This window comes from Diospyros lotus, chromosome 8 (assembly GCF_014633365.1).
Source record: "Diospyros lotus cultivar Yz01 chromosome 8, ASM1463336v1, whole genome shotgun sequence".
Taxonomy (NCBI): Eukaryota; Viridiplantae; Streptophyta; class Magnoliopsida; order Ericales; family Ebenaceae; genus Diospyros; species Diospyros lotus.
Window position 1 is genome coordinate 34,823,056 of NC_068345.1, and position 15,416 is coordinate 34,838,471.

At 38.9% G+C, this 15,416-nt stretch overlaps 2 protein-coding genes across 12 annotated transcripts in view; one reads left to right on the forward strand and one right to left on the reverse strand.

Annotated features, from left to right (window-relative positions):
- The first annotated feature begins 391 nt into the window (after positions 1-391).
- Positions 392-8,266, forward strand: LOC127808147 (uncharacterized). Of its 2 annotated transcripts, XM_052346550.1 has the most exons (10): positions 393-726; positions 851-1,030; positions 1,845-4,991; positions 5,071-5,157; positions 5,818-5,970; positions 6,237-6,400; positions 6,530-6,677; positions 6,840-6,962; positions 7,399-7,486; positions 7,941-8,266. In XM_052346550.1, the coding sequence occupies exons 3-10, from the start codon at positions 2,073-2,075 to the stop codon at positions 8,114-8,116; spliced, it is 3,858 nt and encodes a 1,285-aa protein (XP_052202510.1). In that variant the 5' UTR covers positions 393-726; positions 851-1,030; positions 1,845-2,072; the 3' UTR covers positions 8,117-8,266. The 2 variants fall into 2 exon arrangements, with proteins under 2 accessions (XP_052202511.1, XP_052202510.1); XM_052346551.1 differs by lacking the exon at positions 5,071-5,157 and having other exon boundaries at positions 392-726.
- Positions 8,267-8,851: 585 nt separating this feature from the next.
- The window catches only part of LOC127807323 (potassium transporter 10-like), a 46,069-nt gene continuing 39,504 nt past the window's right edge, over positions 8,852-15,416 (reverse strand). For 9 of the 10 annotated variants that reach the window (XM_052345045.1, XM_052345044.1, XM_052345048.1 and 6 more), the window contains one exon: positions 8,852-9,949. In XM_052345045.1, coding sequence (XP_052201005.1) covers positions 8,904-9,949 — 1,046 coding nt within the window. In that variant the 3' untranslated portion in view covers positions 8,852-8,903. The remainder of the gene's footprint in view (positions 9,950-15,416) is intronic. The other variant, XM_052345050.1, reaches the window with a different exon arrangement.

The following is a 15,416-nucleotide window of genomic DNA, read 5'->3' on the forward strand; positions in this document are numbered from 1 at the left end:
TTAGTTATGCACTTTACGGGCTTACCTCACCGTCTTGAGTGAAGGGTATTTTTGATAGTCTAATTATATTATATAATTCAAAATGTAATTCATGATGTATTAATAGTATTTTTTTTAAATTAATATTAGAAACATTAATATAATCAAATATTAATATTCATCACATCAGGCGCCTCGTCGTCTCTAGGTCCAGCACCCGGCAGGGACTTGTGGGCCCACTTGTCCACGTGGACCTAAATGATCGGTGGGGACCGCAGTGAGGTACGTGAAACTGAGGCAAGTGGGTTGAGCCGGCCATAATCGTTGACGGCAACTCTTTGCTTTTTAAGACGAAGTTGACTACAGTTCTTTAATGCCGACCCTTTGCGATAAATTAGATTTTACGGTTAATTATTTGTTTTTTTTTTTCCCGAATAGTTCAGAAGTTTGAACTGTGTCAAGCGCAAGCAAAGGCCAGATGCGTCGCTTAAAGCCAGAGAAAATTACAATTCGTAATGGTTTGAAGTAGTTGTACCCATTCCTAACAAAAGCCATAACGTACCTGTCAATAGCATCACCTCAAATTCAATACGAAATGACAACTGAATTGAGAGAGAGAGACCATGGAACCTGCTGCTGGATGAACACTTCGAGCTGGCTGATTATAGTCTTTTTTGGGGCTTGGATTGAGATGGAGATTGGTTGTTCATAAATTTGAGTCCCCTTCTGTGGAATTTCACCATCTGGGTATTTATCAGCGATTCAATTTTTATTTGTTTTGACCTGTATTGGAAGCTATTGCTTGGTTTAATTGGAATTAAACGACCTCGATAACTTTTTTTATTTGGTTCGATCATTTATGTGCTTCCAGTTGTGGGAGTTGAAGCTATGGGAAGTGGACTATTATTTGGCGGTTGAGCTTTGATTCTGGTGGGTTTTACCCTGTGGTCTTTTTCTGGTTGGTGCACGAGGTTTTAGTGGGATTATTGGCATCTTTTACCAGTTTCCTTGCTGCAGACGTTTGTGTACTATTGTTGCATTAATAACTATGGTATGCTCGAATTCACCAACTTTTTGCTCGATGATTGGCTTCTATTTAACGTCCCTGGTGCATTTGACTCTTGTATTTTCATTTTTTTTATGTATCTCTTTTTTTTTTTTTCTTGCGAGGTAAAGGATTTTATTCTTGTCTCATATAAACATGCATATATGCTATGTTCTAAATTTCTAATTAGGCAGCTGTGTTGTCTGTTTAGCGTTGATATATGTGTATGTGCATTTCTATCGAAAGAACACATTAGTTGGTCCAGCTCAAGGGATGAGAATACGGGACTATGCTCCAGCTCAATGTCCCATACTGTTGTTCATATAGTTGCTCCAATCCCTGTTTGCGGGGCGGTGCTACAGCACTAATTGCACATCGCTCCATTCCATATTGTTATCTAATTGCTAGCCCCATATTGATGTCCACTTCCAATTACAATGCTAATGACTTAATTGACGATCTCGGTGTAAATTTTGTATCAAATAAGCTGCTTAGTTTAAGAAGTAGTTTATAATAAACCAATATTAAGCTGACCATATGGCACCTCGAATTGGTACAGTTCTCTTAAGGTGATGTAAATGTTCTGTTAGTTGATGTTGGCTACATAATGATTGAATATATCACCTAAAGATTATTCTAATTTGTTGCGTATATTGATTTTGGTAGCAATTTTTGTCTTCTTTCTCATTTAGGTGATCATTTATATGTTGCTCTCTTCTACATATTCAACATCCTTTACTCATTGTCTCTGCAATTTTTGATGTCTGAGATTTCTTCATGTCAAGATTTATTTCTCTATCCTTTTGTCATTTGATTGCAGTTCTCTGTTGTTTCTCGGGGAAGATCATTAAGCATCTAAAATATTAGCTTATTCCTTAGTTCAAAACTGCTGATTGAGAACTGTTCAATCTTGGGAGATCTATATCTCTGCTGGAGAAATTTGTGATTGGTTGTCTCTGCTGGAAGGCACAGAGTTTCTGCTGATTATGCATCATATGGTTTTTCTTGGTATTTCATCTACAAGGTTTGTACCTCTGCTGTTGAAATAATGGAGAGAAATACTGGAAGCGGTATGCTGGAGCAGCATAAAACCCATGAGCAAGTTCAATATATTTCTGCGGATGCTAAAAAAGAGGGACTTGTGTCCACAAATCAAAGGTTTTTTCAAGATCTATCCAGTTCCATTAATACTAATTTAAGACATCCAGATTTCAATATTCCAGTTGCTTCTAGACCTGTGCTGAATTATTCCATTCAAACTGGTGAGGAGTTTGCTCTTGAATTTATGAGGGAAAGGGTAAATTCAAGGCAGCACTTAATACCAAATCCTTCCAGTGATTCCAGCTCTGCAACTAGTTATACAGATCTGAAGGGAATACTGGGACTCAGTCACACAGGCTCTGAAAGTGGATCAGATATCTCTATGATTTCCTCCATGGATAAAGGCCATACCCGAGAGAATGAACGAAGTGGCTCTTCTGTACATGAAGACAGGGGGCACTATGAGTCTAGGCAATCCATACCTCAAACCCCATCAAAAAATGTCAGCAGTTTGGGAGCTCATGGTTATGCTTCTTCTGAAGTTTCTGATCATTCATCAACAAACATCAAGCTTCTCTGCAGTTTAGGTGGTAAAATCCTGCCTCGGCCAGGTGATGGAAAACTTAGATATGTTGGAGGTGAAACTCGTATAATTCGGGTAAGCAAGCACATTTCTTGGCCAGAGCTAAAAGTAAAGGCATTGGAATTTTACAATCAAGTTCATACAATCAAATATCAACTTCCTGGTGAGGATCTTGATGCATTGGTATCTGTATCTTGTGACGAAGACCTACATAATATGATGGAGGAGTGTAATTCAGTTGAACATGGTGGATCACAGAAACTAAGGATGTTTCTTTTTTCTAGCAGTGATTTAAATGATTCGCAGCTGGGCCTGGGCAATGTGGAAGGTGATTCTGAAACTCAGTATGTAGCTGCAGTGAATGGCATGGACATAGGATCAGGGAAGAACTCATTTAATCTGGGAAGCACTTCAAGAAGCAATTTGCATGAATTGTTCAATTTCAATGTTGAAAAGGAAACAGGGCGAGGCAAAGATGAGTCAGCTGGGGCTCTACCTGCATCTGTTACAGTTACTATGCCTTCATTAACAAATCTTTCTCAGCCAGTGGTGCTGAGTTCTTCTGGTACTTATGAATCCAACCCTCAAGTATACCCTACTCAGTTGGTAGATCATGAAGGAAAACTTCATACATTGACTACTCCCCAACCTAGAGAAAACCTCTGTGATGATGGCAGAAGTGCTGTTCCTTCTTCTGTTCCATTGCAATACGGTTATGTTTCTCATCCATCTACCCATTCACCTGATGTAGAAAATTTAGTCCCAACACCTTTTCATGGGCATCTGACTGGACTGGAAGGATCAGCTCAACAGCAGAAACAGCAAGGCTTTCATGCTCAGGATCCAGAAATGTCAATTAAGGAGGAGAAAGTCAAAAGCGATGGCATAGTTCAGACAATGAGACTTGAAAAAATTAACTCTCTACACAAAATTTCTGTTTCACATTATATGCCCAGGGAAGTTTCTGAAGCCAAATTTGCAGGAGGCACAGGGATATCTTTGTTACCTACAGAAAAGCATATCAAGCAAGGGGAAGCCGTAAGGCATGCAATGCCTCCTCATGGAGGTTTAAGTAAAGGGCACTCAAATGAATTATATGAAAATGACCACTTCAATGCATCTGGTAAGCCATTTGCTCCAGGATATGCAGAAGCGAAGGCGGATTCTGCCAAGTGTAGCTATCTTGAACAGCAAGTGCTTCCTCAAAGGGTTTTTGTTTCTGAACATATACCGAGGCAGCAGGCAGAAGTAAATCATTTGAAAAGATCTGATGATCCTCATCTTCTTATATGGCATGCACGTTCTTCTGATCTGCCAGAGCAGATGATAGAATCAGCAGATGAGTTGCCTGCTGGAACTGTGGCCTCCCACATGGAGCGGTCACCCTCATCTGTAAAATTGCCTGATATGAACCCTCAAGTTGTCAAAGAAGGATTAGTGCAATCTCGCAAGTGTAATCAAACAGTTAGTTATTTTGAGAAAATGAAATCTACAATCTCTGAAGAACCTTTTGATTCAAAGTTGCAGAATCCTGTGTCAAGGCCTGTAGTAGTTGCACTGGGAGATGACCAAGAAATGGTGGGAGTTCTTAATAATTATAAAGATCAGTTTGATGTTGTCAAAGAAACATTTGTCAATAATCATGCCATAGGAAGGCAAGGACCTTCTGGTAAGCAGCAGGAGAACTCTGCTTCCATAGCATCAGAGTCTCACTATGGAAGGCTAACTGTGAAAAAGAACAGTGAGAATGACACCGGGGAGTATGCAGAGTCATTTTCTCAAGTGGGAAACCAAATCAGAGCTCCTTCTAACAGGGAGTCTTCCTGTGTTAGCACTGTGGCGCATGGGGACATTCTTATTGACATTAATGATCGCTTCCCTCCTGATTTCTTGTCTGATATTGTCTATGAGGCTAGAAATTCTGAGGACCTTGCTGGCATCAATCCATTGCATGATGAAACTGGACTGAGTTTGAATATGGAAAACCAGGAGTGTAAGCATCAGTCATTCTTACAGAAGCTGGTCCAAGGTGATGTTAGTGGAGCAGATTTTTCCCTTAAGGATCAGGATCGCCTTGGTTTCTCATCGCCACTTACAAATATCAAAGGGGGAGGTGGAACTCCAATTGATTACAGTTTTCCACCTTCAAAAACTGAGGGAATTGACTCCACTCCAGCAGATTCCCATACTTGTTATACAGATAAGCTCCAGCTGCATTCTTCTAGTGCCATTATACCTAAAACCATGGATCTGCATCCTGAAAACAGTTCTCAGTTTAATGGTGACAAAAGCACACTGTTACACTGTTTAGTTAACCCGAGAACACCAGAACCTGAAATCGAGGTACTTTCGATAGCATTGTTTCAAATACAAATTCCTTTAACTGATTGCTTGCATTTATTGACTATCCTATGTTTATTAGGCTAAGGATGGGAAGTTAGAGGGTTGGCAATCTGGCATTCCCTTTTTAGTTCCTTCTTTGGGAGAGTTTGACCCAAGTACCTTGCAGGTATGTACCTAAAGAAAAGAAAGAGAAAAAGTAGCCCTGTAGGTTGGATAGCATTTACTACACCTTTTTGGTGCTCCTAGGAGAGGAGCCTATGAAAATTTGTTAGTTACAACTATTTTCAATTCTTTATACTTGTTCTAATAATGTTAAGGATCTCTTTGGATAGCATTTTGGAGTACTTGTGCTTTATAAGCAGAAGGGAAATAAAAGCAATACCTCTTCTTTAATGCATTTAAATATTTTCTTTGTTTTCTCAATTAAGCTTGTTGTTGTGAAGAGAAAACTGAGAACATTTCTGTATAATTGAGTGCCCACTTGTATGAGCATCCAAAATATTTCATGAAAAAAGAATTATAAAGAATTGACAGGATAAAGTTTCTTTCAACAATGCCTCATGTCCCAACACAACTCAATGCACATGTTGATGCATCAGCATTGGTTATTTTATTTCTACACCCGAGACAGGATTCATACTGGCCTGCAAGTTCTTGATGGGAAGAACTAATCACAAAGAGAACTAATCAGCTAATGAACCAAGGGAATTAAATAAACTTTTCCCTCTTAATGTCTTTGTTGGAGTCCAGTTAGATGCACATTCAGTTAAAAGCACTTGATGGACCATCATTTATTGCTTATTTTTAAGTCTGGCTACTGAAGCAGATTATCAAGAATGAGGATCTTGAAGAGTTGAAAGAATTGGGTTCTGGAACTTTTGGGACTGTTTATCATGGAAAATGGAGAGGATCAGATGTTGCCATTAAACGAATAAAAAAAACCTGTTTCACGGGACAATCTTCTGAGCAAGAAAGATTGGTGAGCTTCTGTATTCATCTTATGAAATAGTTTTGCCTAGTTTATTTGACAGGTCACACCCAACAAGGTTGCCATTATGCTAATGAAGGCAAATGATCATTTGAATAACAGATTAGTTACAACTAGAAAGGCAGGGGAAGGGCTGCCAGTTGGATATAGTTGAGATGCTATTTAGATGGTTACAAGTTCTTTTCTGACTCATGCCTCATTGATGAGGACTAAAATTTGCTGTAAATTCTTTTGATTAAATCAAATCATTTTGGCAGTCTCTGGAGTTCTGGCGTGAAGCTGATATACTCTCAAAGCTCCATCATCCCAACGTTGTGGCATTTTATGGTGTGGTACAGGATGGACCAGGAGAGACACTTGCCACTGTCACGGAATTCATGGTGAATGGTTCCCTGAGACATGTTTTGCTTCGCAAGGATAGGTAAATAAGCTCTTAAAAACCTATGTTTTTCCCTCACTAAATAAGATTATACCACCTGGGAGCTGGTGGAAAAACCTATTGTTTATTTACTTTCCTTTTTCATCTGTCATCTAATCCCAAAATATGCAGGCAGCTTAATCATTGCAAGCGGCTCATAATTGCAATGGATGCGGCATTTGGGATGGAGTATTTACATTCCAGGAACATTGTGCATTTTGATTTGAAATGTGATAACCTCTTGGTGAACTTGAAAGATCCCTCACGTCCCATTTGCAAGGTCAGAATGTTGTGCTATTGCAACTTTTACTTTTTTCTCTTTATATTTTCTATATTATCGACCAGTTTTAGGCAAATGATTTATGTAGGGTATAGTAGGGCCAAAATGTTCTCTTGTTCTCTGGCTCTGACCTAACCAGCATCTAGTCTATCTTTTCTCCAGGTGGGTGATTTTGGGTTGTCAAAGATTAAAAGAAATACTTTAGTTACTGGTGGAGTCAGGGGAACCCTTCCATGGATGGCTCCAGAGCTCTTAAATGGTACCAGTAGCAAGGTTTCTGAAAAGGTGATGCCTTACCAGTCATAGCCTGTTTAACTGGTAGTTAGTGATGATCTGTCCGAAACACATAAGAATACATGATTTTAGTATTTACCTCTGGAATTTTATGGTTCATGCAAAGGTATTTTGTTCTTTTAGTCTGTTTAAAAGCTTCAATGTAGAGAAAAAGTTGATTGATCTTCTCTTGATTGAAGATGGTTTTTAGATATTTATAAGTTTGCATTACTAAATCTGTTATGACTAGGTGGATCTATTATTCTAATGTACATTTTCCCTTTAATTCGTCCTTGCTAAATTTGGCTTCTACATTTTTACTTGTATTGTTCTGACAATAATAAAAGAGAGAAGATCAACATTCTTAAAAGAGAGACAAAAGGATTAAGCAAAACAAAAATCTTGAGATGTTCCATGGCAGTGTTCATGATCTTTTCTGGGGTGGCAGGTTGACGTGTTCTCATTCGGTATTGTCCTTTGGGAGATTCTCACCGGCGAGGAGCCTTACGCAAATATGCATTATGGAGCAATAATAGGTGTGTTCATCAATTCTCTCCTATCTTCATTTCCTGTTTTCTTTCTCCCTTGTCCCATATGCCTACCTAAGTAGAGGGAGGGCGGGAGGACTAGAGGATGTTGATACTTGATTCTATATATCATCGGTATGTTTCTTGTCTAAGCTTTCAATATCTTTTAACCTACCACATTGCGGATGACAAGGATATTTATGTCGTGCAAGATGAATATTGAGATTCCAATGGCCATACTTTTTGCCTTCCCCTTCAATTAAAACTTCAACCAATCAATCATATGTATCTAACAATAAGTAACAGTTTTTCTGTAGATTCTCCACAATTAGTTGCAGTGGTAAAGTTGGATTCCTTGAAATTAAAACTGAAAAGCTTTTGATTGGACTATTTATCTTATAGTTTCGGCCTTCAATTATATGTGATTCATGCCGAGATTGATGACCTCTCTCCTTGGCTGCAGGCGGCATTGTGAGCAACACGCTGAGGCCACCCCTGCCAAGCCCCTGTGATCCTGAATGGAAATTTCTGATGGAGCAGTGCTGGGCTCCTGATCCTGTTGCACGCCCATCATTTAGGGAAATTGCTCGACGTTTGCGCATGATGTATACTCTAACTAAACCGCAAGCAAACAAGTAGCTGCCTAGCTGGTGTCACTGGATGTTCCCTAATGAACTAGTTTTATGTTGTTGTGAGCCTGCAGTGTGAAGTCATGAAACATATTTGCTTTGGGATTATCGTTCGAAAATGTATACATGTCTTGTGTAAAGCTTGAAGCAGTGGGTACTACATAGGCTTGTCAAAAAGGGAAAAGTAAATTGTTATTATTGGTATTTATGAAACTTCAAGTGCTAGTTAACAGTAACTTTTCTAAATTAATGAAACCAGCTAATATATATAAAATCTCTCAAGTGAAATATCCAATTAGAGGTCAGGGGATAACGTGTCCAGTAGTTTTAATGTTTCAAATTATTATGTCTTAGTTCATTGGCCTGCAATAGAGAAGATGTCTTTTAAAAAATATTTTCTTGACAACAAGTCCTTCATTTCTTATTAACTTTGATACTTAAGCATAAGAGTATCAAGTATAGAAATGTTAAGAGAACTCATAATTCATCTTAACAACAAGATATCAATCCTTATTCCATGTAAAAGTTTATTTATATGAATTATAATTCTTCAATTATTTTTTTATAACCTTATCATACATAAGAATTTTATAATTCATATAATATTTAAGATTCTCTCAATAATTTTATTTTTTAGTTTTTCTCTACCTCATTTAGCAAATACTTATTCTAGTCTATCAATTCTTTTCACAAGAGTCAAATCTCTTATCATATGACCAGATTAGTTACTGTTGTCTCCTGCATCTTATAAATAAAAGGGAGACTGGTATTCTTATTGATAATAGTTGATAAGAATTTCATACATAGAATATCTGCCCAACATTCAAGAGGCTTTCATGAGGAACATTGAACATCCCACTATTGTCCCTGCATATCTTCCTAAGAAATGCATATATATAATCGACAGCTATTTTCTTGAAGATATTGGAATCCCTCCTTGCACTTACCACTGTGTTCCCAAGTATGTGCACAACCCCAGCAGCTCTGCAGTTGCTCAAAAACTCGAACTCATCCACCTCAGTATGGTTGCTGTTGCTGGCCTTTCCTCCTGACATCACAGTATGATTGGTCTCTGTCGGCGATTTTCCTTGAACGATCGATTCCGCTGATGAAATGGTCCGATCCAACTTGCTGGAAACAGTGTTGGCATTATCTTTCAGCAGAAAATCTCTTGGCCTCTCATTTTGGTGGCCATACCAGCTGTACTCAGAGTCCGAGCACCCTTCCATCATGGACTCAAGTTGGACAAATAGGAAGAGGTTATCAAAGAGCTTTTTCTCAAAGTCCTCGTCTTTCTTGTGGAGGTCTTTGTAACCATACCTTGCGACGCATCTGAACATGTGAAAATTCTTGGGACCAATCCGTCTTACAAGAAACCTTTCTTCTTCTGGGACTGTATACACAGGGAGGTACTTCACACACACAAAAACCACAACAGAATGGATGGCAGGTAAGTTAGTGATGAAGTGGGAAAAAATATGAGGCACCCCACTTGCTAGCTCAGTGTATACAAGCCCTACCCCTGGCACACGGACCAGTCCTAACCCGGGTCCCAGTCCAAGAAGCCAAGCCATTGAGACCCTACTGTGCATCTCAAACTCATAGCGTTTCATTGTAGCATAATGCCAGGTATACATGATAAGAAGAAAGGCTGCGGCTATCACAAGCGGAACCCAGCCACCCTGACCAACCTTGAAAAGTACAGCAGAGAAGTAAGTGCACTCCACCACCAGAGATAAGCTGCTGAAGATAAGAACAACCATCCAATGGCGATGCCATACTAGTAACATGATTAAAGGCATGAGCAACGTTGTTACAAGCATAACTATCATCACCGCTGTTCCTGTTGTGACAAGAGATGTAACAACAATAACAGCATATAAAACTTCAATAGAGTTTCATACTTAAATGAGGCAAAGTTAGCTATTTATTAGCCTAGCGAATTTGGACTACTCATGCTTACCACAAGTGGTTCCTCCACCATGCCGGTACAAGAAAACATCCATTGAAAAGGCAAGTCATAGCAGAAAGTAGTAAATTAAACTGAAAGGAACTTTAAGTATGAATCCATATCTATCCAACATTTTGATTCCTTCACTAAATGCAACTGAAATTGTATGAAGAAAGATATTTCTCACATATTTTGCTTCAAATTTTATTTCAGCAGGAAAATGGATAAAAAGAGGATTTAATTGGCTAAAAGGGGCATTATGACATGAATGAAATATATTCCCAAACAAAGAATGGAAGGGAATAGGCCAATTATGTATATACATGATTTTTAGAATTTGAGATATTGTTAACCATTTCAAGCATTTGCACAACAGGAACCTCTCACCACCATATGAGTGGAAACAAATTAAGGCCAGTGGTCTTCTTTATATCCATCTATTTATTTAATGGGCCTGTTTGGTATTTTTGTGTTGTGCTGTGCCATAGCTGTTGTGTTGTACAGTGAAAGCAATGTTAAAAAATAGTGTTTGATAACTGAGTGTGATGTCGTTCTTATTAGTGTTAAAAATAAGTAATAAATATGGGTTCCACTAGAGCTGCTTTGCTTTTAAGCAACTTAACCTGCTTTTGTAGAGAAACAGCTGTGGTTTAAAAGCAAAGCTGTGCTTTACCAAATGCTGCCTTTCTAAAACTTTTCTAAAAAAGAGTCATGTACCCACTGCTGATAAGGGGTGATACCTTGTAGAAGCAGTTATAGGCAGTGAATAGTTGCACATGGGTAGTGTAGAAATTGGTATAGATTGGATAGGAAGAACAAACAAAGAATCGTTCTATTATGATACTTAGATGCTAAAATAGATTCCCTATTAATAGGGAAGAAGATTACACTATAGGAAAGTTGTAGAAAAGGAAAACCAAATATGTTGTACACTATACAAGGAAACTAAATATACAATTACAGATTAGGAAACATATTAAATCAGGATCACTATCCTAATCTTGGAGAAGATCTGTCTTGATTTTAGGAAAGCAGCTCGCGATCCTTCTCCTCTAGTTCTCATTTAATCTCGTGAATCATCCAACACTCTTCTTCAGGCTCGTGAATGGATATCTATCATTCCCAGCTTACTTACAAGTTCTTCAAATCTCTTGAAAGGTAGGCCTTTTGTTAATATATCAGCAACCTGATTTGCTCAAGAAACAAAAAGTATACATACCTCCTTAGACTTCAACTTCTCTTTAATGAAGTGTCGGTCAATTTCAACATGTTTGGTCTTGTCATGTTGTACAAGATTATGTGCAATGCTGATGGCCGATTGATTGTCACAACATAGCTTCATTAATCCATGGCTAGAGATTTTAAGGTCTTCTAGCACTATCCTTAGCCACAATAGCTCACATAGACCAAGGACCATTGCTCTAAACTCAGCCTCTACACTAGACCGGGCCACCACACCTTGTTTTTTACTCCTCTAGGATGCCAAGTTGCCTCCAAGAAAGACACAATACCCTGTAGTTGACCTTCTATCCACTAGAGAGCCCCCATAATCAACATTTGTGAACCCTACAACCTTCATTTCCTTCCCTGGTTTGGATAGCAAGTATAACACCCCGCCTCGTCGAACATGCTACTATAAGGGCATTTCTGGGAATCTTTTTTTTTTTTTTTTTCATGAACATCAAGCGCGGTGCCTCAAGAACAATCTTCACATGCAGATGAAATCCTAGAAACCCCAATCTCGCTCGTTTAATTAACAAGATCGATAGTCATCCCAAACCAAACGAGTCACAAAATTACGCAGCAGATATAATAACTCCAACATACCGTGGCCTACCACGAGGTTTATACATAGTGTTTCCACAGCAAAATAAGTATTACAACTAACATGCGACTGTTCATACATATAATAAATACTACCGCCTCAAAATGATACAACAACTATCACACTAAATACCGTTGGCCCTTAACTGGCCACATCCTCGCCCTTACAACAGTCCCTAGCTGTAACGTTGAATGTTTCAAGGGCATAACTCAGATTAGATGATAAAACATCTAAGTGATGGCATGATACAACTTACAAAATACATGAATGACACATGAACATGGCATATACAAACAACGACAACATGCAACACGTTTAACTTGAGAAATCTCCCTGACATACTCAACCTCCAGTGAAAATCCATTCCACACACCAATAGAGTTGACCTTGCCGCGACATACTTAATCCCCGGGTGCCCATCCATGTCACCTGATCACTGGGATTAACCTTGCCCCATTCTCAAGGAGACCCTATCCCGATAACGACACAAAAATCAACACCTCGATGAAATGAAAAAAACACATACCATGCACCGACTCTTTCATAAGTAAAACAGTTGATGCAATTTCCCACATGATCAATATGCAAACGATGCCACAAATATGTAAGTAAAACGCCTATACGATATATCCCAAGTTCTGGAGGGTATAACCGCTCACTGGAATTGGTCCAAACACATGCAATCCTAAGCTCGGGAGGGTAGAACCGCTCCCCTGAACCTATTACACACACATCAAAACACTTTCAAGACAACGGTAAGACTGAAATCGAACCACTCACTTTAATTAAGGAAAAAACGATTTTTGCCTTGAAAAGCGTGTCGTACCTAAAAAAATGTGCAATCCTTCCTTCTAACAGTCAAGTCGTCTCCTAATTACCATTATTACTATAGAGATTAATATTTCTATTTTCCCCATAATTTTCTCAATTTTCCTAATTTTTCTCTATTTTTTCAAACTTTTCTTTTCTTCAAAAATTCATATTAAATACCTAACACCTAGTTTCTCCAAATATTTTTGCACAAACATCCCTAAAATAATTTTACAAAAATATTAAAATAAATTTCAGGAAAAACTTGGGCCTCGTGCGCTGGCATGTGGTTGAGGGTGAAGTCCACTTGTGCAGCACACGCGCCTTGTTTTCTCCGACGATGGCCTCCAATGGCCAAACAAGCTATATGGCCTTGAAGCTCTCATTGAGGCGAACCTATAGGTACCCTTAGATGGCCGGAATAACCGCCGGGAAACCCTCAAAAACTCGGTTGCAGCTGTGGCTCCGGTGAGGCCCGATTTTTCGGCTAGCTTCTTAAAACCCTTTAAAACGTACACCAAAACCTTCCAAAATCTCCAGAAATCCTCCCTAGCACTTAAGGAACAAAGCCCCTTATCCTTGAGGCTCGATTCAAGCTAAAACGTGGCTACTTTACTTCAATTTTGTTTTGAAACCCTAGGCCATTCGAACCCTATTTATACCCAATTTCCATCGGATTTTCGACCATACAGAGGCTTACTTGGTTGCCAAGCTTCGAATCCTCATCATATCAAGCCTCGAATCAAGCTAAATGGTGATCAAATTGCCTCGAAATTTCCGGACAAATTCCGATTTTTTTTAAAAACTAATTCACGTCATTACACCGTAGATCTCGACTAATGGCTAGATTCAATCGAACCATCATGGCTTGGAGCACATCCTGGTGCCCCTTGGTACCCGACGACGGCTGCCGCAAAGTTGGCTGGTGATTTGCAGATTTCACACCTAATTTTCGTTAATTACACTTTCACACCCCAACTTTGATATTTTATGATTTTGCCCCTATCACTCAAACCCTAGGTTTTTCATTAATACCATTAGACCCCACAAGTTTAGGATGTGTCACTACACCCTTGAAAGTCTAGAAAAACCCTCGTTTTGACCACCCTCCGTCAGTTTTTAGATTTTGCACTTTGGCCCGGATGCCCTTAATCGCGTAATTTCAACCTCAAACCTTCGCGAATCCCTTGATTTTGTTAAATCCTACTTATTTGGGCAATTTTACCTTTCTTAACCTACTTTGACATGGACTCTTGCCTTTCGTTCATGTTTTAGATATTACACATTGGATCGAAACTTTGATAAATTCCATTTTGACCCCATAATTTTCAAAAATACCTTTGATATTAAATATTGGGTATTACAGCAAGCCTTTCTCGAGAGTTGTCTTTAGGTAGCATAGGATCCTTCTCACATCTTGCTCAGTCGGATTATGCATGAACTAACTCACCAAACTGATTGCAAATGCGATGTTAGGCCGGGTGTGAGAGAGATAAATCAAGCATTCCACCAATCTTTGATATCTTCCTTTCTCACAACTGGACTATTAGAGTTTCCCAGCCTTAGGGTCTAAGGGTGTATCTGCAGTCCTGCCACCTAACAATCCCTATTTCCTCTAGCAATTCCATGGTATATTTTCTTTGGGAGAGAAAAATACCATCTTTAGAGTAGGCCACTTCTATTCCCCAAAAATACCTAAGTTTGCCAAGATCCTTGATATCAAATTCACGAGCCAGATCCTTCTTTAGCTGTTGTTGCTCCTCAACATCATCTCCTGTAACAATGATATCATCTACATACACCAACAATGTTGTTAGACTTCTTTTCTTAGAGTGCTTAATAAATAGGGTATGATCTCCCCTACTTTGCCAATATCCCATAGTCTTCATTGCCTTTGAAAATCTATCAAACCACACCCTTGGGGATTGTTTCAATCCATAAAGGGCTTTCCTTAGCTTGCAAACCTACCTCGTAACATCATTGTTAAGACCCAGATATGGCTCCATAAAGACTTCCTTTTCTAGATCACCATGTAAGAAAGCATTTTTAACATCCAATTGCATCAATTGCCAACCATAACAACTAACGATAAGATAATTCTTATTGTGGTCATTTTTGTCACTGGTGCAAACGTTTCCAAGTAGTCAATGCCATAGGTTTGTGTATACCCTTTGGCAACCAACCTAGCTTTATACGTCTCCAAAGTGCCATCTTCATTATACTTACCATTGAATACCCATCTACAACTCACAAGCTGCACCCCTTTTGGTCTAGGCACCATTTCCCATGTCTGATTTTTCTCTAGAGCCCTCATTTCCTTTTGCATAGCATGTACCCAATTCTGATTCTGTAATGCCTCCTCCATAGTCTTAGGAATAACTATAGAATCAAGGGAAGATAGAAAACACTTGTGCTTAGGTGACAAACGATGGTAGGAAATGAAATTGGCTATAGGATACTGAGTGCAACTCCTAATTCCCTTTCTAATTGCAATGGGCAAGTCCAAATTGGTGTGTAAAAGGTTATGAGATTGAGAGGATTCCACACATAACCTTGAGGAGGAAGCTGGTCCTTGCTTAGCACATGGGATAGGCTGACTCTTTCTCTTATACACATAAGGTGATCCTTTGAATCTTGTAGGAGACACTACTGAATCTATAATAGGATTAAGGAATTCTGGAGATGCTACCTCTTGAGGGGATGAACCTTGAATAGGAGAGATAG